The 26,776-nt window shown below is 35.5% G+C and overlaps 2 protein-coding genes and 1 long non-coding RNA gene across 4 annotated transcripts; 2 read left to right on the top strand and 1 right to left on the bottom strand.

Annotated features, from left to right (window-relative positions):
* Positions 1–1,013: 1,013 nt before the first annotated feature.
* LOC122617412 (protein gustavus) lies at positions 1,014–24,599 on the top strand. Of its 2 annotated transcripts, none has more exons than XM_043793382.1 (3): positions 1,014–1,149; positions 14,010–14,899; positions 24,182–24,599. In XM_043793382.1, coding segments are annotated over exons 1-3 (1,032 nt in total). In that variant the 5' UTR covers positions 1,014–1,147; the 3' UTR covers positions 24,322–24,599. The 2 variants fall into 2 exon arrangements, with proteins under 2 accessions (XP_043649317.1, XP_043649236.1); XM_043793301.1 differs by lacking the exon at positions 1,014–1,149 and adding an exon at positions 13,423–13,676.
* LOC122617653 lies at positions 5,358–6,912 on the bottom strand. Its single transcript, XR_006325965.1, has 3 exons — positions 6,798–6,912; positions 5,888–6,192; positions 5,358–5,819 (listed from the first exon to the last, which is right to left on the bottom strand). It is a non-coding gene; the product is annotated as an uncharacterized LOC122617653 (long non-coding RNA).
* On the top strand, positions 7,494–8,064 carry LOC122617559. Its single transcript, XM_043793505.1, has 2 exons — positions 7,494–7,744; positions 7,851–8,064. The coding sequence occupies exons 1-2, from the start codon at positions 7,494–7,496 to the stop codon at positions 8,062–8,064; spliced, it is 465 nt and encodes a 154-aa protein (XP_043649440.1).
* Positions 24,600–26,776: the final 2,177 nt, after the last annotated feature.

The following is a 26,776-nucleotide window of genomic DNA, read 5'->3' as shown; positions in this document are numbered from 1 at the left end:
ATACCCTGCTAATATAAATAATATAAAAAATTGAAGTCGCTACAAAGGCGATTGTCTTTTCATTTCTCGAAAATAGTTAATAAAAAAGCCAATTAGCTCAACAAAAACATTATATATATTAAATATACGTTATGAACCCTCTTCAAGTACCTTCCCCCCTCCCCTATCGACCGCTATTGATCTTGCAACTTGAAAACCTTAACGAACAATTCGAATTCAATTCCAATTATATTCTCTTGTAAAATATAAAACTTAAGTTAAACTAATTAAAATTATAACGGAGCTACTACGAACTCTTCTCTACATTGGGGGAACCAATCTCAGGACCAGCCATCGATTCACTAAAACATTTGGAATGCTGTTCATAGTTACTAGGTAAGCTATGCGGCTACGACAGCCGTTGCTACACTGCGAGAAATAGTCTCGCTTAACTTATATATTTATGTTAAAAGCATTTAAAGGAATAACAAATTTATATCACACTAAGAAGAGGTACCAGATGACATCGCAGAAAGCGCTGCACAAGGGCACTTACATTGCTATAACATAAGTTATAGACCGATATGTTTTGACGTGGAAAGGAGGACCCCGATTTTCAAGTATTAACAACGAGTATAATAAATATTTTATCTGGGTTGAGATTGAATGTAACTATGTGATTATTTTATATTTTGTGTATACATTTGAAATTTAACGTCTACGACAGCTGTTGGATAGTTCCACGCAAATAATATACACATAATATACATATGCAATTTTTTTCCCACCCTTCAGGCCCTTCATCGAGAGTAATTGGCATTCGAAATAATAAAATGGGAAAAAAAAAAAACATTTCTTAACAGCATCGGCGTAGTGTGACAAAAAATATATGATTTCAATTTACATTTTCTTTTGCTATATCTATGTCTTGGAAAGTTCACGGCTTAGAAAATTAAAAGTAGCAACTAAAAGTTATTTTATGTCCACTTTCAAATAATAAATAATTTTGGAGCGTGACAAAAATCGTTACATGTCACAACACTGCTGATGTATGCCTACATATATGTGTACATACATATGAATATTTTGTGCATCAAAGGTTCCTGACTGATATTTTGCTTTATGTGTTGTTTTATTTTAATCATAGAAAATCATCAAGAAAAAAGTAATGTAAGTTTTTTGAAACTGATAACTGAACTTAAAACAAATCTAACCATCGGTATTACTAAGTTTTTTGTATATATGTAATGTATATATATATGTACATATTTATAAACATTAAACAACTAAAATGTCGATGTATCAGATAAAAACATTTATATGTGAAAACATGTTTGTACATATGTAGTTTATTATATTCAATCTGCTCGTTTAGACTTTGTATAAGTGTACAAATATTAATTCACTCCCATAAATGTAGGTGGATGTTGTACTGATGTACGAATTTGCACCACACTTATAAAGACACATATGTATATACATACATACATGTATACGTAGTTTCATACAATCTTAATAAAGATTCGTTGGAAAATACATACATATATCATAGGGAAGGATGCATTTCCGACTGCGAAATGCGTTGCACTTTTCACCAATTTGTTTTTTTAAAAGTTCTGATTCGTCTGTGCATAAACAACTTCTCAGTTATTTGCTCATAACTTAGAAGGTAACGTTGAATACGAAATGTTGGTTGTTGTATGAAAATTACATTAAATTTAAGGCTGCATAATACTTTTTTCATTAAAGCTACCGGCTTATTTCATACATACTCAAACATAAATAAATATATTTACACGCCCACAGCGTTCTGTATAGTATTACCCGTTACTTAATGGTAGAAGTAGATTCGTTGAAAAATATGTAACAGGTTGAAGGACCCGTTTCCGTCTCTGCATTCTTGATCAGGATCACAAGATGAGTCGATCTGGCCAACTCCTTCCTTAGAACGTTAAGATCTAGGGCATCAGACGCAGCGCACGTGTGTACGTGTATGATGACGTACATATGTAGGTCCATAATCGAAATAGATTCTTCGTACAATTTAAATATTAAATTCAAATTTTTAAATTGTCATTTATCATTATTATATATATCAAATTTTAGGAAAATTTATGTTATTTCAAAGTAATGAATGAACAAAATTATTTATTTTATTTATTTATTTACAGCTAACTTAAAGTATAAAACAATAAGGTAACTGAGAAGTAGGAGCATTAGCAGCTAATGCCTTCCGCTCGACTACGGTGACAGTGGTTTATACAGAGTGAGAGGAAAATATAGATTTATATTTTATCAATTAAGTTGGAGTTTAGCAAAAAGGTTTTAATTTTGTTGATGCTATCGTAAGATGGGTTAGCAAGTACGGTTATTGGGTTGATTGATTGAAAGGCAACTCTTCTATAAAGGGAAAGGGAGGGACTAGGATGTGTTTAACGTCTAACTGATGATTATTGCAGAGAGGGCATATGTTCATGTAGTGGGCATTGGTAAGGTTGGTGTGTCCAAACCTGAGTCGGCTCATAAGGATTTGTGTTTTCCTGTTGTGTGATGTGGTGTTGTAGGAGGAGTTGGTAGCTTGAAGGATGAGCTTGTACAAGGGAGTTATGCTGTTATGCAGTTCTGTTTGTTTGGAATCGACGTATTTTTTATGTGCCACAGTTGTAATTTGGGGAGTAGACGAGAGGGTATCTGTGCGCATATTAAGCTGTTTTGTCGGCTTATCTGCAGGATTTAGCTTCTAGTATCGGTTTTTGTGGCCTTAATATAGGAAAAACTAGGCTAACTTTGTAGGCTTGAGTAATGTGGAAATTTAGGATATCTGAGTTTAAAGGTGGTGGGGTTGTATTTGGCAGGCTGCTTGAGATGGCGTATAGTTTGATTAAGTGTTTAAGACCAGCTTGTTGGTTCTGAAGATGCTGGAAAAGTTCCTGTCAGCTTCTTGTGACAATAGGTTGCCGAATGTGTTTGCGATTTCCCAAGAGGAATAGGTAGTTTTAATATTTGTCCACATTCTAGAAGGGTGCGATTTGGGGTATATGTGGGAGGGGAATTTTTGAATAGCCCTTTTTTTTTTTTTGCTTCTTTAATTTCTCTTCGATACTTTGCGTTGGCCTTGTTAAACTCTAATATGTTTGTTAATGTTTCTTTAAAGTATTTTCCAATTATTGTTTTTCAATTTGTTTAATAAAAAAAATTCCTGGTTTCACCACGAAACTGTACGGGATAGGGAGAAAGTTGGGTTCTGTAGAATAGAGGTGTGTGCGTCTTGTATTAACATTTTTTTAATGAGCGCACCATCTTTGTTCACGTTACTGTTACAGAGTTGGGTATTTGAGTTGAAATATAAGATTTTATTGCTAAAGAGTTCAGACTTTGTTTTTTTAAGGTTGATAGAAGGTTTGTCAATGAAGGTTGTGGAGGAAGGGCGAGGAAACATTGAAATAAGGATTGGAAAGTGGTCGCTACCATTAAGGTCACTTTCCATTTACTTTTGAGGACTAGTTCGGCAGATACAAGCGAAAGGTCTATATGCGAGAACGCGTTGTGGGTTGAGTAGTGGGTAGGAGATTTGTCGTTTATGAGAATAAATCTGAAAGATCTATAAATGTTTGGCTGTTGGGTTGGCTCTGGGGAAAGCCCAGTAAGGATGCCTGCTAGGGTGGGTAAATTATTTCGGGAAAGGACGTTTTGTAGGTTGTTAAGGCGGAATTGATGGTTAAGTGAGATGTAGGAAGAATATAGAGTAATGTTAGGTTTTGAATTGATCGAAATACCGATGGTTTCGAAGTCAGGGTTTAGTTGGTGTTGTCTGTGGGAGATAGATTTTTGCACTAAAATGGATGTGTCACCGAATGCATTCGAACAGAAACTACAGTAAATTTATAAGTTTATGGGGATAGGAAGGGATTAGGTGTGGGATATGTGGGTTTCCTGAATCATGTATGGTCGAAACTTTTTAATTTGTACTATATTTATCATTAAAATAGTAGTAAATAAATAGGTTGGTAAGATAAGTAAGTTTCCATGTCGCAAGAGTCGCTAGACCCGTCCAATGGATCGATTTGTTTGTTTTAGATTTCTTATTGCGAATTTTATTAGCTGCTTTGTGCGATGCGATCATGCGTTTAGATGTATTGATGGGAATGCACGGGGTTTGGGTATTGTTTATGGTTAGTTAAAGGTAAGCTTATACTTTCTAGTTTACTATTTTTATGCGTATGATGCTGGAGTCCTGGAGGGAGGAGATTTTTGTTGTCCTTTGGGTTTGTTGAGATGCTGAGGTTCTGCGTTTTGGTGTAGCTGATTTGTGGTTTTTGGTAACCGATGCGAATGGGAGCGGAGTGGTTTTAGTGTTACGAGTCCTAAGAAGTTTTGTTTTCGCATTTGTTAGTGATCTTGATTGCTATTAATTCTTGTTGTATTTTGAAGACTGGGCAAGTTCTGCTTATGGAGTTGTGGGGGTTTGTGGTTTGACCTTTACTTCAATTTGTGCATTTTGGGGGTCTTATACACTTTTTAGTAGGGGAAGAGGTAGTAGTCGTATCCGCAGTTGTGGCAAGTTTAGTTGTTTTTACAAGTTTTGTACAAATGGCCGAATTTGAAGCAGTTATTGCATCTAGTTGGTAAAGAAATATACTCGCGGTTTGAGGTTCTTTGATAGCCAATCATTACATATTCAGGGAGTACGTGAGAGTTGAATGTCAATATAATGAGACCAGTGCATTGCATAAAACTGAAACAAAACTAAAGTAAAATTTTTAAAAAAGCGTACAACTTTTTTTCTATGCCTCTAGATCAAAAAAAAGTTTCACATTTTTTTATTGCAAATAACTCAAGAAAGAGAATTTTCAAATAATAAAAGTTGTGTAATCTAAATGGCAAAGGTGAAATCATCATCGTTGGGGCCATTACAAAATCGAAAAAAAAAGAGAACGCTCTAGCCGAGTTCCCCGACTATTTGAAACCCGTTACTCAGCTGGTGGAAGTGCAAAGGAGAATTTCCACACTGACAGTTATTGGCGGTTTGTGGGCGTTAAAGTGGGCGTAGCAAAAAGTTTTTTGGCAAATCGATAGAAAATGACAAGACTAATACAAAAATGAAAACATTTTTTAAAAGTGTGGGCGTGCCAGTTTTGTGCAGTTTGTGGGCATTATAGTGAGCGTGGCAAACAACAAACTTGCGCTGCGTCTATGTCTCTGGAGTCTGTATGCTTAATCTCAACTTTCTAGCTTTTGTAGTTCCTGAGATCTCGACGTTCATACGGACGGACAGATTGACGGACATGGCCAGATCGACTCGGCTATTCATCCTGATCAAATATATATATATGTATTTTATACGGTCGAAAACGCTTCCTTCTGCCGGTTACATACTTTTCAACAAATCTAATATACCCTTTTACTCTACGAGTAACGGCTATAAAAAACATTCTCTTTACTTTTGTACAAATTATACAAATCTTAAAAGTAACGTTTAAGGTAACCGGTGTGTAATATAATATGTTGTTGCAGCCAACGATTAAATTACGAAGTTTATAGCAGCACTTTTTGAATTTATAGTCTTTTTTTTATATTTAAGGTGGTTACAAATAAATCTTTAGCTGTACATATTACTATAATTTGTCTTTTGGCCCAAAGGCTTCTTATCCACTATAATTATATATTCTCCAACGGATAGTGGTGGTCGTTTAATCATCATTTGCTCATTTGATCATTTGCGTGTACTCCCTTAACGACCCCTTCCAAAACAGGTCTGCTTATTCGTTAATCTTACAATAGCGTCTGAATCACTTGTAACCGGTAGCTTGTAGCCATCTGCAGATTTAAGCAGTAGGCGCCTAAAGGGATGCAAAGGTTAAGGGAAGCGAGTTTTTTATGTAGTCTGCACTCATTAAGGGGGAACTACCTTTAGAGGCCGACAAAGAGTAATCTCTGAGATAATCAAAAAAAAATAATTTTTCAAAAGTGAAGCTTGGTTTTTATCAAATTTTACAAGGGTCTTGTAAGTCATATCGCCGCGGATATATCAAAATGTTTGTAAGTGATGTTGGCCACAATTTTAGTCTAAAGTCAACAATCCAAAAATTTCTTATTCAAGAGGGTTTTTTGTCGTCGATAAACCAATATCTTTTCTTAATTCGAAAAAAAGTCTGTCAAACAGGCTCCAAAAATCAAAATTCTTGAGTTTCACAAAAAATTTTGTTGTAGTGGCTGTCAAAAAAAATCGAAAAATTATATAGAACATATATAAAACAAGAGAGAACGCTATAGTCGAGTTCCCCGACTATCTGATACCCGTTACTCAGCTAGTGAAAGTGCGAAGGAGTCTTCAGCACTGACAGTTTTTGGCGGTTTGTGGGCGCTAGAGTGGGCGTGGCAAAAAGTTTTTTGGCAAATCGATAGAAATTTAGAAGACTAATACAGAAATGAAAAAATATCAAAACATTTTTCAAAAGTGTGGGCGTAGCAGCTTTGGGCGGTTTGTGGGCGTTAAAGTGGGCGTGGCAACATGAATCGACAAACTTGCGCTGCGTCTATGTCTCAGGAGGCAGTATGCTTAATCTCAACTTTCTACCTTTTGTAGTTCCTGAGATCTCGACGTTCATACGGACAGACAGACGGACGGACAGACGGACGGACAGACGGACATGGCCAGATCGACTCGGCTATTGATCCTGATCAAGAATATATATACTTAATATGGTCGGAAACGCTTCCTTCTGCCTGTTACATACTTTTCAACGAATCTAGTATACCCTTTTACTCTACGAGTAACGGGTATAAAAATGTGAAAAACGTGGTTTTAAGAAAATTACGTTTAAAGTTTGCGGTCATGGAGAACTGGCTCGGCGTAACTACCGGAAGGCACCTCTTCCACAATTTTGAGAATTAGCTTTTGAAACTTTGACACGATATTCTGAGGTAATATACCTATGGATTTTTTAAGTGTCTAAAGGTCTTAAAGCATTTTTTAGGAGTCTCGTCGTTGCAGTTGGAGTTTGGCGAAATTGAAGTTACGATCTTCTCCGTTGCCTTAAGTCTGCGCCATTATATGAGAATATTTCCCCGTCGAGAATAGAGCGAAAAGTCAGGCATGTATAAAATAACACCCCAATGTTTTTCTTTCTGTCGTCCCACGATAACTATACTCCTGTGTAGGTAGATAACCTCTCATATCTCATATCAGGTGGCAGTGGTGCCAATTGCGGTGGACGGCAGAATTGTTTTTATATTTCTGAAAAGATTTTCGGACCGATTTAAATACGAAACTCAATTGAGGAATACAATAATGGCTTCGTATTAATGGTTCCTTCGTGAAGCTGTTGATGGTTTCTTTCGTGAAAGTCTTTGGCAATACAAAAAAGCTGCTTTTCTATGACTCCGATTGATTAAAGTACGCCAAGTTCTAATTTTAAGGTATCTCTTTGAGCTTCTTTGAAAAGTAGATCATTTACTCATACTATTTGTTAAATACTGAGAGTTTGATCAATTTTTTGCATCTAGCTCGAAGAATGGTGGCCCTATATCAGCGCTTCCAGTCGGAGAAACAATCGACATTAAGTGAATCGCTTGTAGAATGGGCCTCTTCGATTTCAAGATGTTTTTTCGAATCCCGTTACGCTCGTTATCAGAAACGGTGCGTCCAGTGGCGGCTCGTTTGGTTGTCGAAGGAACAACGGACCATTAACCCATTCGGCGACGTTGGGCTTAGAGATCAAATTTTGAAGCTGAGACTGCTACGTTTAGCTTCGTCGGGACCCAGTGCCATTTATTAGCGTTGTATCCATAATTTCTCAAATAAGTACAAGTAGCGCGGGTTCATTGTCAGTCAGAAAAGTACCGTCCTTGAATCAGTCTAATATTTGGGTTGATCGGTTATATCGGACCCTTTTATCCAGGCGAACGCCGACTAGTGCAGCGATTAGTTCCATGCGGGGAATAGAAAGTAGCTTAAGCGCAGCCACTTTGCTTTTTGCTGCAACCGGTAATGCCGTAATATCGTCACCCATTCGTGTGCGAATGGATTTCTTAAAGAATCATATTAAGGCCAATGGTGAAGCAGGCCTAAAGGCTCTCATATAGACATTAAGACTTAAAAACCTCTCATTTCGTTGGTTTTGCGACTTCGGAGAAGTTTCTTTTCCTGTTTCATTAGATAGGCTGTCTATGTATTCGTCGACGTGGTGTGCATCTGTAATTGCGTCGAATGCTCGCGGACTTTCTAGTTTATGTTCTTCCTCTGCAATGCATGGAACACAGAATGTTCGTTTGTCCTCATCTTAAAACCAAATATTTTCAGTAAAAAACGTTTGCCAAACTGAATATTTGTTACGTCCCCTTTTGTCAAGGCTATCCGTCAAAAGTTATGTCATCGTTTTTGACCTACTCCGCTTCTCGCGTCAGCAAGAAGCATTTCCTTACCTACTCATTTTGTTGTAGCTAAAATAATAGCATAATTTTATTGATTAATAAATTGTTGGCTATTGCCATGTGTAATACAGAAAAATTAAAGGCTAGCATACAAAGATTATGATAAGTTGACTATAATTGTTCTGTGCGAGGAGTATACAATTCATCATCAGGCAACAGTGCGCACGTCAACAAAAATTGTTGGCTTTTCACGTTGGCTATTTGTATAACAAAAACAAGGCGGATACTCGCCGAAAAGTTATTTTTATTTACAGAATATCGAACATTAAATATTTAATTTCTATCAATGAAATACATTGCCTGGAAGAGGCTAACAATAAAATATTTTTTCCTATACTTGACACCCTTCGGTTACCATTGTTACAAAAATATACTTATATTTACTAATTGTGTGAAAATAAAATAAGCACGAGAGTATATGCATATATAAAAATATAGAGAAAATTTGGTAACAGTGTTCTGGCAAACTTACCCCACTTTAATCCGGAGCGATGAGATCTCGACGCGTTAAATCCTGGGTGTTGCTATATATATAGTGATGGAGTTATACATACATATACATTCGTGCACCAATAATTTGTAACCGAACAATAAGAAAATATACACAAACAAATAGAAAAAAAAATACACTAAGTAAAGGTCATCTTTCTCTAGATATATATATGAATGTATAAATGAGTTGTTTTTCTGCGGCACGCTTCGGCTGCTATCCGACTCTCTATTACTTGGATTATGCACTTGTTTGGGAAGTCCACGCTGTTACTTTGTTTAACATTAACACATTAACAAAAATCCACCGGTTCACTTATTCTTTGTTTATTTGTTTAGCCGTTTGCGTTTTAATTATGCACTTATTGGGGTTGTGGAATACTGGATACGAATCTTTCCAGGGCATGGCTGTACTGATCTTTTGTACATTTTTACTGGCTTCAATAGTGCCAGCAATATTAATAGAGCGGCGATTAACTCCAGGGTATGCTGCACACCTGCTATTTCCTCTCTGAGGTCTACGACCTCCACGGTGTTTATCACATTGGCGGTGTTGTCGGAGGCTTTAGACTAGAGGTGGGCGCGGGCCGTGCTTTTTTTCGCGGCCCGCGGGCTTTTGCCAAAAAAAAAGGTGCTCGTGCCTAAAATCGAGTTTCGTGCGGGCCCCAGGCCTAAGAGAAAAGCCCGGAGGCCCGCAAAAGCCCGAAGGCCCGCTGTATGCTGCCGCGAATGCAAGAACGTAATTGCATATGCATCTAGGCATGGAACGGGCACACTCGCCCGACACAGATGTGTTTTGGCGGCAAAACAGGCCGTGCTTTTTCAAAAAAAGTCGTGCGGGCCTCGTGCTTTTTTTTTGGGACTAGGTTTCGTGATCGTGCAGGCCCGCGCCCACCTCTACTTTAGACTCCTTGCCGCCCATCTTGATACTTCTATAGAATTAGTATTTCCCTTCAAGCGTGTTCCTTGTATTGGTTCTGGATCCTTCCAAAATACGTCCTGTTATTCTAAGGGTTGATACAGTCCTCGGTACTCGACACCTTTCCTTTGACTGAGGTGATTCTCCAGTATTGGCTTTCGGGTAGTCAGTTCGAGTCTTCCCTGATATTGACTTTCGGGCGTTCACTTTGAGTCGTCCCTTTATAAAAAAGTTTGTACTTATGTGTGTATGTATTTTCTGTAAGTTCTGGAACCAATTCACACATGTTTTAGGATTTTAGGAATTCCATATCTTCAAAACTGGAAATGGGCAAGAAAAACTAATTGTTGGGGAAACCAATCCAGCTTTCAAATTTCAAAAATTCGATTATACTCAATCCAACTGGCTAGGGTGCGAAGAAAGCTAGTTGTGGTATATTTCTTTGAGTTCTAAAATTAAATTTATTACTGATGTAATGTTAAAGTCTCTTTAGATGTTCAACGGTGCCCCAGTAATGGTTCTCAAGATCGTTGATTGTGCCATCATACAGCGGATGGCTAAGTTGCTGTCGCTGGCATTCCTCCATAGCTGTGAGCCGTAGGCTCAAAATGGTTTCAGTACTAAAATGTATAGTAGGAATTTGTGGTCCAGGGTAGACGGGTAGGGGCCCTTAATGAGCCAGTGTAGACAGGGCTTTTAGTTTTAGATAAGTTTTTTGGCTCCAATATGCCTGTGCCATGTGAGTCTTCTGTGTACTCCAAGGTGTACTCCTAGGTAAGTTACCCCCTAGTTCAACGATGGGATGGACTATTTGTTATGTTTAGCGTCATCGTTACACGCTTGCATTTTTGCAGACCTTGAGCGGCGAAGGATAGCTGTATCGTCGGCAAAAGTGGATATTCGTAAGCGTAACTTTTGTGTGTTTTCGGGCACAGCTGTTTTGCTTTTTAACATAATCTATCAAATAATTTCAAAAGAGTAGACTTTTTGGTCTTTACGATGAAGGAATGGTATGATCCTTCTTGCGCTTTGGAAACAATATGATGGTTGATTTCTTCCATTGTTGTGGAAAGTAACCAAATTGGAGATGGCATTAAAAAGTGATGTAGTGAACTGCACAAAGAAGCAGCTCAATGATAATTTTCGGAGTTATAAGTTGTCTTTTAAAATTTTTGCGCGAATGTTTGGCCTGATCACATTTTTTAGGTGAGGCAAAACGGTTTCATTCGGCGAGCGAGCTCTCCAAAGTGACGGTTTAGTGTCTGTTGGTGATAGGTGCTCTATATATCGGCGTTGAGCGTATACCTCTTCTTGTTACAGAGCATTGGTCAGTTTCCGTGTGAAGATTGCCATTCCTTACGTAAGGAATAAAAAATTTAAAGAGCTTTAAAAAATCTTCTCTTTCCTTGGAGATTGCACTACAACTGTATTAATATGTCTCTCAATATGTCTAGGTGGCCTACCATTGGCGGCACACCGATGAGTGATCGATACACGCTTGCATTTTTGCAGACCTTGAGCGGCCAAGGATAGCTGTATCGTCGGCAAAAGTGGATATTCGTAGGCGTAACTTTTGTGTGATTAAGTAATACAATATTGCAAGAATGGGTTAACTGTGGCGGCAAATGGGAAAAAATAAGAATAGGCGAAAATTTAGAAATAAATCGATAAATAATTTGATAGCTTTTTTGTAGACAGGCAAGAGAATCGACCCCTTTCACATATGGAAAACTGTAAAGTTTCTACAGATAAGGTGGGTATTTTGACAAGGGGCTTGCACAAGGCGACCGTGCGTGCTGTGCACACAGCCAAGTATTTGGGAGATAGGAATAACGCTTATTAGAATTAGGTAACGTAGAATATGTCGGTTAAAAATGTGGTCAAAAAGATCGGCTGTAAAATAGATTAACTTACGCTTAGTAGAACCACAATATAATAATAAAGAAAGTACCTTTGAAAAACTCCCTATTGAAAAAATCTTTAATAAACAAAGGTAAATTTAAAGGTAAATTAATGAAATTTGTATATATACGAAGCTTATGCTAGCGATATGTCAAAAAATTGTCAATAAAGTCAGATTAGATCAATAAAGTCAGATGGACCACGTAGCTCAGGTATATTAAAATCTCTCAGGCCTACCAATAGAATAAATGTTTAAAAAATTCTGGAAATTCTGAAGACCATTAGTCAAACTGTGAAAACTTTTAAGCTTAGGATCTCTGGCTTTAACCCTGTGTCTGTAAACATAACAATAAGGTATCCAACGAAAATCTATCAGAAAACAATTTAAAAAGCTTGCTATGCAATCCCCTTTTATCTTATTTATATTTTGCAAGAAAGTAACAATTTATTAAAAATAATGCATTTTCGTTTTTTTTTCATACCTTTGATTTTTTGATTTATTAATTTTCATGTTTAGTTCAACAAAATTCAAAAAATATGGATCAAAGGATTTTCATCAAATTTTGTTTTATAGCGCCGAGCACTTATAACCTTTACGCCATCTGCGTATTTATTTGGAAACAACAAAAGCTAGAATTTTGTTTCTATCAATTAGCTAGTGATCTACCAACTGTTCCTATGGCGGTCGATTTTGATTAAACTAAAACCGAAATTATCTTTTTTGTATGAAAACTGGTGTATACTGATAAAGAGAACAACGAAGGCACATTCCATTTGTTTTTGGAATATTCCAATAGCAGCTATTTGACATAGTGAGGGACGGACATGGCTATATCGACTCTTTATTGTAGACGCAAATATCTTCTGCATTGCGTTGAAAACTTCTGACTGAAATCAATGCATCTTCTGCAAGGGCACACAGGGAGGTCGATGTAACATAATTAAAGCCGAAAAAATTAGTTTGAGAACGAAACAATTATTATTTTATTTTTTGTAGCTATGCAGTTTCTGTACAAAATGTATTTTGTTTTGTTGCTTTGCAGCATTTCTTGGTCCGCTTACAACAACAGTTTGCTCAAAATGCCGATACACAAATTTTTGTTAATTTAAAGAGACATAAACGAATTGTTTTCGTTAAGGCACAATTTATAGCAATTTGTGTTTTTAAATAAAATATGGTAAAATCTTTTCTTTTACGTGGAAAAATTGCCTTACTTCAAAAACTGAATAAAATGCCAGATAAGCATATTGGCGTTAATAAATGAATAAATCCAACCGATTTCTCTCATTTGTTTGTCAGAAATAGCACATTCCCGTGAAACAGAATATTTGACAAATGTGAGACTACGATAACCACAGAATACATTCCCTATTTAAGCGTGTAAGCGGGTGGAGCAATAAGTCTTGTTTCTATTGACCACAAATTGAGGTGCCGAAATTGTAAAGGCACCATAAATTGATTTTTTCGGTCATTTATATCGAAAGGTAAAATTACGGGATGGAATACTTCACATTCAGTTTATATTTATAAATCTATCTTATTTGTTTCAGATTTTGCCCTGAATATGCAAAGTTAATTGTAGATTGTTTATAATGTATCCTAGTAGATTTAGTATTTAACGAAAATTGTACCGTGTATTTCGCCCAAAAGAAATCTTTTATGATTGATGCCATAAACACCCTGTTTTGTTGGCTTGCTTTAGTAGTACTGCTTGTAAGCCTACATATATTGTGATCGGACAACCCGTGTGTTATCTTGAATATCAAATTTTTGTATTTAAGTTGGATAATAGTTGTTTTTTTCGTTTATATTTTAAAAATTTCTACATGTTTTTGTGCATAATGAACATTACGATTTCACAACTAAGCAAGAGAAGAAATTAACTTCACTCGGTGACGCCATTTTGTAAAACTTTTTATATACTGCTTTATAAATGGAATTTGGTAAAAAAAGGTAAATTTTGTTTAAGTTTATTGCCAATTTAACTAGTAAATATTAAATATATTTTGTATGTGTTTTGCTAAAAGTATAAAATATGTAAATATGTACAAAATGTTTTAAAATATTAACGAAGTTTGTCTGTATTATTGTTTAAAGGTAATGTAAAGTACATGGAATGTAGAAGTGTCTTTAACTGCGAATGCACATATGCATATACATGTCTATTTATGTATGTATATGTAAATTTATATGTTTATATATGTACGTATGTATGCTCTTTTATGTGTATACATAACGTGTTTCATTTCAAGGTAACACAAAATCTATAACTTTATTTCTTTAAAGGTATAAGGGTGGTCGGACACCTTCTATTAGGTCCAGTGAAAGGCGTCGTCCTCAAAGTGTTTCATCAATATCCACACTATCCCCGAGAGTTGTTTTGTCAAGATTGGAGCCGAGGGAGTTTGAGCGTCTTCGACTATCCTACAAAATTGCAATCGACCAAAGAAGATCCAGAAGCTGCCGTGGCATGAACATGGGTCAAAAAATTAGTGGCGGAGTCAAAACAGTTAGTCGTAATGATTCACAATCTACATTCAAACCAATAATACCAAGAGAGTTGCAAGCTGATTTCGTTAAACCAGCGCGAATCGATATTTTACTTGATATGCCGCCAGCATCTCGAGATCTTCAATTGAAGCATTCATGGAACTCCGAAGATCGGTCTTTAAACATTTTTGTAAAAGAGGACGACAAGTTGACATTTCATAGGCACCCAGTGGCTCAAAGTACTGATTGCATTCGCGGAAAAGTCGGACTTACAAAGGGATTGCACATTTGGGAAATTTATTGGCCAACAAGGCAAAGAGGAACACACGCTGTTGTTGGCGTATGCACTGCAGATGCACCATTACATTCAGTTGGATACCAAAGTTTGGTCGGATCAACTGAGCAAAGTTGGGGCTGGGACTTAGGAAGAAATAAATTATACCATGACTCAAAAAACTGCGCTGGAGTCACATATCCAGCCATTCTTAAAAACGACGAAGCTTTTTTAGTTCCAGATAAGTTCTTAGTAGCCTTAGATATGGACGAAGGAACACTAAGCTTCATTGTTGATCAGCAGTACCTCGGAATTGCGTTTAGAGGACTGCGAGGAAAAAAACTATATCCAGTTGTTTCGGCGGTTTGGGGACACTGTGAAATAACAATGCGTTATATTGGTGGATTAGATCGTGAGTACATTTGAAATATTTAATTTAAGTTAAGTATAACGATACTTTTCGTTGAAAAGTAGAAAAAAGTGTTTCCGACCCTATTAAGTATATGCATTCTTTATCAGGGTTACTAGCCAAAACGATCTGACCATGTCTATCTGTGTGTCTGTCAGTTAGGGTGAATACTGTGGTATCGGGACGAGGTAAAACGTTGAGATTAGGTATGGCGATTCTAGTAAGGCCTACGATGTGCAATTTTCCATATATAAATATATATGTATGTATACTATTAAATATATATATAAAAGTATACACAAATATACATATACATATATATATATACAGCTGCAGTCAAAATTATAGTAGGGCCCACAGACTTTTCAAACAACAAAACAATAAACATCTTTTGCAACGTTTTAAATTTCTTTTATTAATATATTTAATTATCAATGAAACTCAACATACAGCTGTGTTCATTGAAATGATCTTAGTGCTTATGATCTGCGAGTTTAATCTATAATTAAACTATGATTTACACTTTTAATGGAACAAATTTCTTTATAATATCATTAGGTATTTAATTTCAAACAATTCAACAAATGTTTCCCTTTTTTTGGAACAAATATGGACAATATTAAATTTAGTATAAGACAGCAAAACATTTGGAAGTATATTTACATATACACAAGTGGGCATAAGTATTTAGACAAGAAAAATATTCATTATATTTGTTTGTAACTTATTGTTTACTTACTGGAAAATTGTTTAATAATTTTAGTAAATAGGTAGACTATCTTAGTTAAATTAGGTAATATAAACATAGGGATAACTTCATTGTTGATTTAAGAAAAATTACTTTTCTATAAATTATCGGTGGCATAAGTATTTAGACAAATTATTTAAATTTCATAAATTGAAAAGAGAAAAATGTGAACTAAAAAATTATAACAAATTAATAAAAAATATATCCCCCTTTAGCGTCTATCACTTTTTGGAGACGTTTTGGTACAGACTGTACCAAGCTGTGGATATAATCTATTGAAATATCCTTCCATAAGGCTTGAATCTCCAAAATCGTTTCTTCGCGACTTCTAGATAAGTTTGCACATCTTTTTTTCTTTATATATGACCAGAGGTTTTCTATTATGTTGAGGTCTGGACTTTGAGGTGGCCAATCCAATGTGTTTACGCCAACATCTCTCAGAAACTGCGTAATCCGTTTGGCCTTATGACAGGGGGCATTATCCTGCTGGAGTATGAAGGACTCCCCGATCAATTTATCACCAGAGGGGAATGCATGATTATTTAGGACATCCAAATATTTTGTTTGATTCATGGTTCCATCAACGGGAACTAAATCTCCCAATCCAGTGAAGGCTACGCATCCCCAAAACATAACAGACCCTCCTGAATGACTTATTCTCGGACATACGGGTGCCACTTTTTTCCGATATTGTTTCGGTAGTCGAACATAAATTTTTTTTTTTGAGCAGTGAAACTCAAAAGAGCTTTCATCGCTCCACAATACATTGTTCCAGAACGATGCAGGCTGACCAACATATTTTTTGGCAAAATCGAGGCGCTTTAACTTATTTCGTGGAGTTATAAGTGGTATAACCAAAGACATTATAATAACAAGATGCGTAACGGCCATACATTAGTTTTGCACTATGCAGCCACTTTTTTGGTGACGACCAAAATTGCTCTCTTTTCGCTCGCCTAAAATTGAGAGCGTAAAAATCTAAAAATAGAATTGTCTTACTTGTGTGAGTTAAAACATTAAAGGAGATAGTGTGTATGTGTGCGTGCTTCTGCTAGAAGACGTTTTTCGGGCCGAAATCAATTTTGATCTAAGAAACGAATTTGATTAATGTTTTGGTCAATTTCGATTCAAAACTATTATGGTTTGAAAGAAGTTTTTTTAATATTCGTTTGATAAAATCGCCGCTCGAATTAGCTACCGGTTACATATTTATATTTATATTGATAATTATTAATATGTAATATATGTAATATATTTCCGTACTTTACCAATGCAACAAAACGACTTTAATTGATTATAAATACAATTATATAGCGAAATTTAAAAAAATCGAGGAGCTATACGTATAGTCAGCTTTAAGCAAACGTTTTAAGAGAAAAAAAAAACGTATTAAAAGAAAAAACAAAAAAAATTGGCGCGCTTTTCTGCCTACCCATAATTGCGCGCTGTTTTAAAAACAACAAAATGAAATATAAGAAAATAATTTAAATGAATCTTAGTTGCATTTTAAATACTGAAAATGCTTAATTTTCATACTAGTAATTTGACCAAATAACTACAGTAAATAATGAAAACGTATACAAAGTAAATTATTATTACTACTGTAATTTAAAACAAAGAATTTCCAAAAAAAGAAATTACATTTCAAAAGTAAATATTTCATACAAATAATTCATATTAAAAAATTAATATTTATAAAATAAATAAAAATATGGAATCTGTTTATTGCAAAATTGATTTCTTGAAGCACGAAGTGCGGACATAAGCACCGAAGAATCATTGTCTTATATTTTTCACACGTCGCACGCTGAATACTCTAATGACAATTATTCTAATATAAAGTCATCTTTTAAAATTATTATGCATTTTTTTGTACATAGATTGGCTATTATTATTTCTGTGTTAAATTTGAATAATTGTTATGTTAAGGCAATGCAAGACTAGAGTTTTTAAGTGGTGTCAATTTATAAAAAATAATATAGATTTAAAGTCTAAGAACTTCTAAGATGAAGGGCATATTTTGTCATTTTTACAATGCATGTGCATACGTGTGCACCAATACAGTGGTCAGCTGTCGCTGTATGCGTACAAGAGAGCTGGTGGCTCTAGAGCTCTCCGCTCTCTGGCTTTTGAATAAAATTTCGAGAAAGCCTGGAGCCACTTGAAAAGCCACCACGAAAAAATCGTGTGCAAAAAAATCGTATGGCGTTACGCATCTTGTTATTCTAATGTCTTTGGTATAACTCTGCTAACATATGTTCCAAAATCGGCTTCCTTTAGACGTCTGCGAACCGTTCTTTCACTAATATCGATTTCGGCTCCTTCTTTTAGTTCTTTGACAACCGATCGGGGAGTTTGTAGAACATTCTGCTTAAACTTCCGTAAAATATAACCATCGTCCTTTTTAGTTGTTTTACGTGGTCGGCCACTACGGGCAACGTTTTTGGTTGTGTGTTTTTTTATATTTATTTATTTGGTAATAAACAGTTGCCCGTGGAATTTTGTATAAATCAATGATATTTTTTACCGAAATACCAGAGTTATACTTAATTATTATTTCATTTTTTATAAATTCGCTCAGTTCCTTTGTTTTTACCATATTTAACAAATTTATGAATGAAATACAAGTAGGTAGTAACACGTGATCAAGAAAAAATGTTCAATTGATCTAAAAAAAAGTCAAAAATTTGATATTCTTCGAACAACAGATCAATGCGAACTAATTTAAAGTGATGTCTAAGTACTTTTGCCATCGCCAAAATCGTTGTCTGTCTAGCTTTCTTATCAGCAGAAGCAAAATTGAAAAGGTAAACGGCAAAACATACCTCTCGCGTGTAACTGTAATTGCACTATTTGCTTTAATATCAATAGATTACTGTTTATTTGACTGTACTATGAAAAGCATTGCTCGACAGTTGCAAGTTAATGGTGTCCATATACTTATGCCCACTTGTGTATGTACGTTTTGATCCATAATACCATCAATCATATTTTTGGGACTCATATTATACCAGGATATTAGGTCCACCATGCTTAACAGTCCTGAGTGAGTGTTTTGGGTGGTTCTAAGTGTTCTAAGTCGACTAACATACTGTCAGAAACCTGTTCCACCAAATAGCAGTATTTTCGACTCATCAGTCAAGAGGATATTACGCCATTTGGAGACTGGCCAGTTTAATTGGGTTTTGGCGAAGTCTAACCATGCCATAATATGCCTTTGACTAAGTGGGGGCACCTTTCATGGGCTCCTGGCACTTTAATTATACCCGTTACTCGAAGAGTAAAAGGGTATACTAGAACCGTTGAAAAGTATGTACAGGCAAAAGGAAGCGTTTCCGACCATATGAAGTATATATATTCTTGATCAGGATCAATAGCCGAGTCGATCTGGCCATGTCCGTCTGTCCGTCCGTATGAACGTCGCGATCTCAGGAACTACAAAAGCTAGAAAGTTGAGATTAAGCATACAGACTCCAGGGACATAGACGCAGCGCAAGTTTGTCGATTCATGTTGCCACGCCCACTCTAACGCCCACAAACCGCCTAAAACTGCCACGTCCACACTTTTAAAAAAGGTTTTGATATTTTTTCATTTTTGTATTAGTCTTGTAAATTTCTATCGATTTGCCAAAAAACTTTTTGCCACGCCCACTCTAACGTCTACAAGCCGCCAAAAACAGTCAGTGTTAAAGACTATCCTTCGCACTTCCACTAGCTGAGTAACGGGTATCAGATAGTCGGGGAATTCGACTATAGCATTCTTTCTTGTTAGTATTGTCAATTTCTGTTGATCTGCAGAAAAACAATTTGCCACGCCCACGGTAACGCCTACAAACCGCCCAAAACAATTTTTTCACATTTTTGTTCGTCTTGTAAAATTAACTCTATATACCAAAAATCTTTTTGCCACGCCCTTTCTAACGCCCACAAACCGCTAAAAACAGTCAGTGTAGTAATTTCTCTTCGCTCTTTCACTAGCTGAGTAACGGGTATCAGATAGTCGGGAAACCCGACTATAGCGTTCTCTCTTGTTTTCATTCAGTAGTCGTCGTCGAATAGTAACGTCCTTGATTTCCAAGTTTAACTCAAAGCTTATGTATCTAGAGAAAGCAAAAGGATTAACCTTGCTCAAACGAACTTTGTGTCGATCCTCTGTATCTGATGTTTTACGTGAGGCACCACAATTTACGGGCTTCAAATCATATTTAATGGTATTGGATACCATTTTCACAGAACATTGAAGGATTTTTGGACTGTCTCAATATGTTTTTCCTTCCTTTCTAAGCTTATTTTTTTTTAATTTATTGCCCTTTTTAATATACTAATCAACTTAACCAAACTAACATTTTACAAAGTGTTGATCATTTCGGGACTTTTCGTTGGACAAAACCAGACAATGTTATTCTAATGATCTGCCTACAAATTGTGAATTTGTTTAAGAATGTAAAGATAATAAGGATAACTTGAAAAACTAACGGGACTTTTTTTTTTTTCAATTTTACAAAAATAAATGAAATAGTCGAGTTCCCCGACTATCTGATACCCGTTACTCAGCTAGTGGAAGTGCAAAGGAGAGTTTTTGGCGGTTTGTGGGCGTTATAGTGGGCGTGGCAAAAAGTTTTTCAGCAAATCGATAGAAATTTACAAGACTAATACAAAAATGAAAAAATATCAAAACCTTTTTCAAAAGTGTGGGCGTGGCAGTTTTAGGCGGTTTGTGGGCGTTAGAGTGGGCGTGGCAACATGAATCGACAAACTTGCGCTGCGTCTATGTCCCTGGAGTCTGTATGCCTAATCTCAACTTTCTAGCTTTTGTAGTTCCTGAGATCTCGACGTTCATACGGACGGACAGACAGACGGACAGACAGACGGACGGACAGACGGACATGGCCAGATCGACTCGGCTACTGATCCTGATCAAGAATATATATACTTTATATGGTCGGAAACGCTTCCTTCTGCCTGTTACATACTTTTCAACGAATCTAGTATACCCTTTTACTCTACGAGTAACGGGTATAAAAAGTCGCTCACGAAAAGGGATACGGAATAATACCTTTATATATCTTAGTTTCTTATCCACTGTTATTTTAATGAACACAGCTGTACATAAGACGTTAATACAAAAAAAATTAGGTTAATTCATTTGATTTCTCAAAAAAAAATTTGAAATGGGACGAAAAATAACTCGGTCAAAATAATAATAGTAAATCTTTCAAAATTTATTACAGCCAAACAAAATCGTTTAAGAATTTAATGATCAAGACAATGAACCTATATTTAAGGTTTTTTTTCGTATTTTGTTTTATATCCTTTTTTTCTATCAACTAAATCTGGCATTGCTAGCCAAAAGTTAAAAGTTATCACTTGCTTTTATTTCTGAGACTTCTCCTACCGCATCAATAAAAAATTTGCAATTGGATTGAAATTGAGTTACTGGGCCATTCAATGACATTGGCTGGATTGGTCGCAAAGCACTGTTTGGCAAGATTACTCGTATGTTTTGGATCCTTGTCCTGTTAGAACGTCTAAACAAGTAAAGTGTCCTCCAAGGCATCACGTTGTTAAAAATTTTGACTTATAGATAACGATAAATTCTTTTTGCGTTCCGAATCCTCCTAAGCAATGACCCAACTTTTTGACCAATAACTTGGGTTGTTTAGCCTCAAGGCATTACAGTGTATGACACGCCCCCTGTATTCAGGACTAGATTTCAAGGAACAATATAAAAAGACATATAAAAGAATATAAAAAGTCATAAGAGTATTTTGAGTATTTATTGGATATATTAAAAAAGAAAGGAATAGGTTAGTTACTTTTTATTTTTCCCTTTTTTGGTTACAGTGTTCTCATTCGGTACATATCAGCTTGAAACAGGTTTCTATTTTAGTTTTTGTCTTTCCAAAATCTTCTGTATTCCTTCAACTGGGATATACTGCCGTCACTACCAACGACTTTTATGACGTTAAAACTTTTATATTTTCTTCTGTTATAAAATCGAGATTTTGGCTCCCAAATATCGTATAGATGCGTATAAAACGAAAACTCTAAAGAATTCTAAGCGATACTTATCGTATAATCGGCTTTTTGACATTCTGTTTTTGTTTGATTGGTAATTCATACAATAAAAACCTTTAGATTAAAATATCCGGCTTTAAGGAACTGGAGGTTGTAAAAGTATTTATGTAAATCAGGTGAAGTAGAATCCCATCAGAATAGAAAAAAGAAGGTTAGATGATAGTGTTTGATGAGGGAACTGAAGTAAGAGAAGGTCTGTTTTTCTAAATTAATTTTTTTTCCGCACAAGACCATATGGTTGAATAAGGTTTGTTCGGATGAGTGAAATCAAAAGATCAAAAGTATCAGAGCAACCTTGTTGTCTGTGAGTGTCGCTTTATCATAAAAGTGCTGGAGAATCTCCTTTAAAAAGAAAATTCTGAGTGTCGAGGGGGGCTCTTCCGCGTTGATAGACAAAATTTCTGTGTTCTTTGAATATAAAGGAATAGAGTATGTTCCTAGGTTCGATGAAGTAGTTCGGGGTTCTGAGAGTATGCTGAAATCGGCTATACAGAGGTCTTGATTTACAGACGCAAACTCTTCCATAACTTTTGAAAACATAATCTTTCTTTGCTAGCGCTGTGTGGTCAAGTCTCCGATGCTTCGAGAGTCATCCCGGCATTTTCATTATTTTCTTTATATATCTAAAGTGCTTTCGAAGGTTGTAAATGCATCTCGTGAGGACATCAGTTTTAATATGGATTTTGTAAGTCTTTGCGTTCATTGGAAGTCGAAACAATTTTTCGTTCATATCGCCTTAGTTCTGCAACATAACCCATTGATATGGACGCTGTCACTGTAACGTGATGTTTTAGGCACCTTTGCAATCCTGATTTGTGTATTCCTTTCAAAGTTCACATTTTGGAAAAGTATTTATGTTTCCCTCCATCCAGTCAGTTTTCGTTTTCTCCCGGACGACTTCTTCCCAATCCCCAATTAATCCCAAGTTCTTGACAGATATGTACTGTTTCATAATGGTGTTGCTTTACAACAATTCAATCGAATACTGCTTTAAAGTCCACATGTATATCGGCTTCTATATTACTGGATGTAGCAGCGAAAAAAATGCTGTGAACTATAAAGTACTCCCGCCTAAAAGCATCTTCGAAATAGCCTTCGGGATGGACACGTCCTCTGCAGTTGCGGGGATATGTTTTTATTCCTGTTACTCGTAGAGTAAAAGGGTATACTAGATTCGTTGAAAAGTATGTAACAGGCAGAAGGAAGCGTTACCGACCATATAAAGTATATATATTCTTGATCAGGATCAGTAGCCGAGCCGATCTGGCCATGTCCGTCTGTCCGTATGAACGTCGAGATCTCAGGAACTACAAAAGCTAGAAAGTTGAGAGTAAGCATACAGACTCCAGGGACATAGACGCAGCGCAAGTTTGTTGCCACGCCCACTCTAACGCCCACAAATCGCCTAAAACTGCCATGCCCACAATTTTGAAAAATGTTTTGATATTTTTTTATTTTTGAATTAGTCTTGAAAATGTATATTGATTTGTCAAAAAACTTTTTGCCACGCCCACTCTAACGCCCACAAACCGCCCAAAGCTGCCACGCCCACACTTTTGAAAAATGTTTTGATATTTTTTTATTTTTGAATTAGTCTTGAAAAAGTATATTGATTTGTCAAAAAACTTTTTGCCACGCCCACAAACCGCCAACAACTGTCAGTGTTGAAATTTCTCCTTCGCACTTCCTCTAGCTGAGTAACAGGTATCAGATAGTCGGGGAACTCGACTATAGGGTTCGCTCTTGTTTTTTTATTAAAATAATTCTTTTTTTTCTAAAGCTTAATGTGTTCAAGATTGCGTTGAAAGAAGTTGTAAATATAAATATCACCATAATAAATAAATTCAAATAAATATCACCATTTATAAGTGAAGGCATATTTATTTATTTTCCTCATTAAACGATTATTTTGTCACTTTGACCAATGTGTGTATTGTTCTCGCTCTCCCCACCCAAAAATCACCACCGGTTAAAATAGGGTTTTTTTTTGCACAGACGACGATACTATAATTGTTCTGAATTTTTAGTTCCCTTACTCGTAGAGTATACTAGTTTCCTTGAAAATCCTAATCAGGATCAATAGCCGAGTCGAACTGGCCATGTCCGTCTGTACGTGTGTCTGTTCATTCGTATGAACGTCGAGATCTCAGAAACTATATTTTTATAACTATATTTTTTCTTTTTTTATTAGTCTTGTAAACTTTCATCAATCTGCAAAAAAAACTTTTAGCTACGCCCACTTTAACGCCCACAAACCACTGAAAACTCCCACGTCAATTCTTTTGAAAAATTAAAAATTTTTTTTAATAATATTCTATTTGTTATAGAAAGTTACCTTTGTGAAAATTACATAAAAAGTACATAATCTTATAGGTTTAAGCATTTAGAGTTCCTAAGGTTTTCATGAAACATATATATATATATTACAAAAAATCAAACAATTTCTTGTATCTTTTAAGCCGAACCTTTGCCTTTAATGGATCTTTGCCGAAGAACAATTCGTCAAAAAATTGGTCGCACGAACTTGGAGGAGCGCATTCAACAGCTTCAACTTCCTTTATCAATGAAAACATATTTATTGTATAAAAACTGTAGATAATAGTTTTGTTAAGTAGATGGAGAAGCAATTTAAATTTTTGCTGCATGTGATGAAAGCAGCAAAAACTAATTGTGTTAGCTTATAATAGTATTAGATCAATGTTTGTCTGTCCTCCAACAGGAAAATCATAGGTATACAATTCGTAATAATACTTTACTTTAGCTATAAAGATTTATTGAATATTAAGAAGCATTCAAATAATAGTATGTACACGGAATGACATCTCATTTTGCAATAAATTGGAGAATCGTGTTTCTTCATGTAGCATTATTTAAAAACTATACTCACTTCGTGTTATATAAAAAAGTATATTTGTAAAAATATTAAAACCTAAAACCGCAGTTTTACTTAAAATATATTTATGTATAATTAATTCTAACAATATTTACCATAAAAACTACAAAAGTAATTGCTTTACTTTTTTATAAATATATTTCGGGAAAAAGCTTAAAATATCGGAAATATTAATTAAAATTTGTAAACTGATTTAAATTTCTAGGCAAAAGGCGTGAGGACACACAAAATTGTGGAATTGCGCAAATTACAATTACAATGTTGCTCGCTACCTGCTGAGTAGTATTCAATAAAATTATATTAAATTGTTACATAAAAGTATGTAACGACCTTAAAATGAAAGTTGCAATATATGTTTTATTTTAAAAATTTATAAACACTTTTTAACACCAATATTTTTTTATGCGTTGTAGATTATTTTATAGATTTTCTTTAAGTTGGCATTACTGTTCGTCCATCTGAGCAGTTAATTCGTTTAACCATGGACCGTTTTCTACCGTAATTTGCTTTCTTATAGTTTGCGATAATTAGCGATAAAGCGCACGTCTTGTCAAGCCACGTCAACAAACAAATCTGCCGCATTTGGAGTGACGCTACTCCTCAAGTTTATGTCGAAACACATCCATTTATGGGCTGGTGGAATCATTGATCCATACTTCTTCAAAATGATAATGATAATGTCCTAAACGTTACAGTAGTGGTGATCGGTATAGAGCCATGCTTATTGCTGAATTGAACAACCATGATGTCCAGAAACTGTGGTTCCAACAAGGCGGTGCAACATGTCAGACAGATCGTGCCACAATCGATTTATCGAAAGATACGTTTGGTGACCGCCTAATTTCACGACCTGTGAATTGGCCTTCCAAATCTTGTGATTTAACATCTAAACTTTCTGTAGGGCTATGTAAAGTGCATTGCCTAAGCCACAAAATGACAACATTCGCCGTGGTATTGAAGATCTACGCCCACAGATGTTGACAAGTCATCGAAAATTGGACTACATCCGAGCCAGACGTAGCGGTCATATGCCAGAGATCATATGTAATTACATTTGTTACAAGATTATCGTTCAGATAAAAAAAATCATGTCAATCGAATAATATATCGTTGTTTTATTGCAATTTAAAGTTCTATGCCTCTAAAAAACACCCTTTAGAATTCAAAGGTTGGTTACTGATGTACGAGTCAGAGAACTGCAGCAAGCCACCGGCACCCTAAGTGCACCCGCTAAACACCGGGTGTCTCAGCACCCGGGTGTTTGTAGACACTCTATTTTCAGCAAAGACAAACACCCGGGTGTTTTGCCACCCGGGTGTCTTTTGTTAGTTGCACAAAAACACCCTCGTGTCTGCTGTGCAACAAAGTTTAAGGTGAGTGACGCGCAAGCAACGATCGGTCGCAGGTACTTTTCTGTATGCATAAAATTTGTATGGGTGGAAGCGAGACGATCTCAGAAATGAAGGGTTAAAAGGGAACACCCAAGGAAGAGGTCGTGCACATGTTTTTGCGTTTTGATGTATCTAATGTCTTAACAAAAAACAAACTTATATATTATTAAATAATATATTATATATAGATTATTAAATAATTTGTGTACTTAATTAACACTATTTTATTTCTATTGTTTTTTTGTTTATTTTTTTAAAGAAAAATTATACATTTACAAAGTTAAATATATGAAGCAAATATTAAAAATTAAAATTAAAAATAATATAAGATATAAAAAAGAAATGTCCATTTCGTGTTGTTTAAATTTTTGTAAAATTAAGACCAAACAGGAGGCTATCTACAGATTCTGGGCATAATGTATTTCGTTATTCAGTAAAAATGTTACCCCAGACACTTGAGTGTCTTTTAAAAAACTAACATGCGTTCACCGTGTTTCGTGGATTATAACTAATAAGCTGTTCTATGCTGAAAGCAGATTGTACTTGCGAGTGAGTCATTAGCCATAAACTAAAAACTCATAACCATACCTTCCTCATTTCTCACATTTTGGAAATATATAGGCACGTTGGATTTTAGTTACAGCGAGCATTTCGAAATATGGCGATGCAATGTGTATCAAATTGGATATACACAAAAATTAATAAAAACGCCATGGTCTCCAAGAAAGATAAAGGAAATGGAAAAAAAAATCAGTTATTTTATTAGTTAC

This window comes from Drosophila teissieri, chromosome 2L (genome assembly GCF_016746235.2).
Source record: "Drosophila teissieri strain GT53w chromosome 2L, Prin_Dtei_1.1, whole genome shotgun sequence".
Lineage (NCBI taxonomy): Eukaryota > Metazoa > Arthropoda > Insecta > Diptera > Drosophilidae > Drosophila > Drosophila teissieri.
Note: the sequence above shows the minus strand (reverse complement) of the source record. Positions and strands in the feature narration are given on the sequence as shown.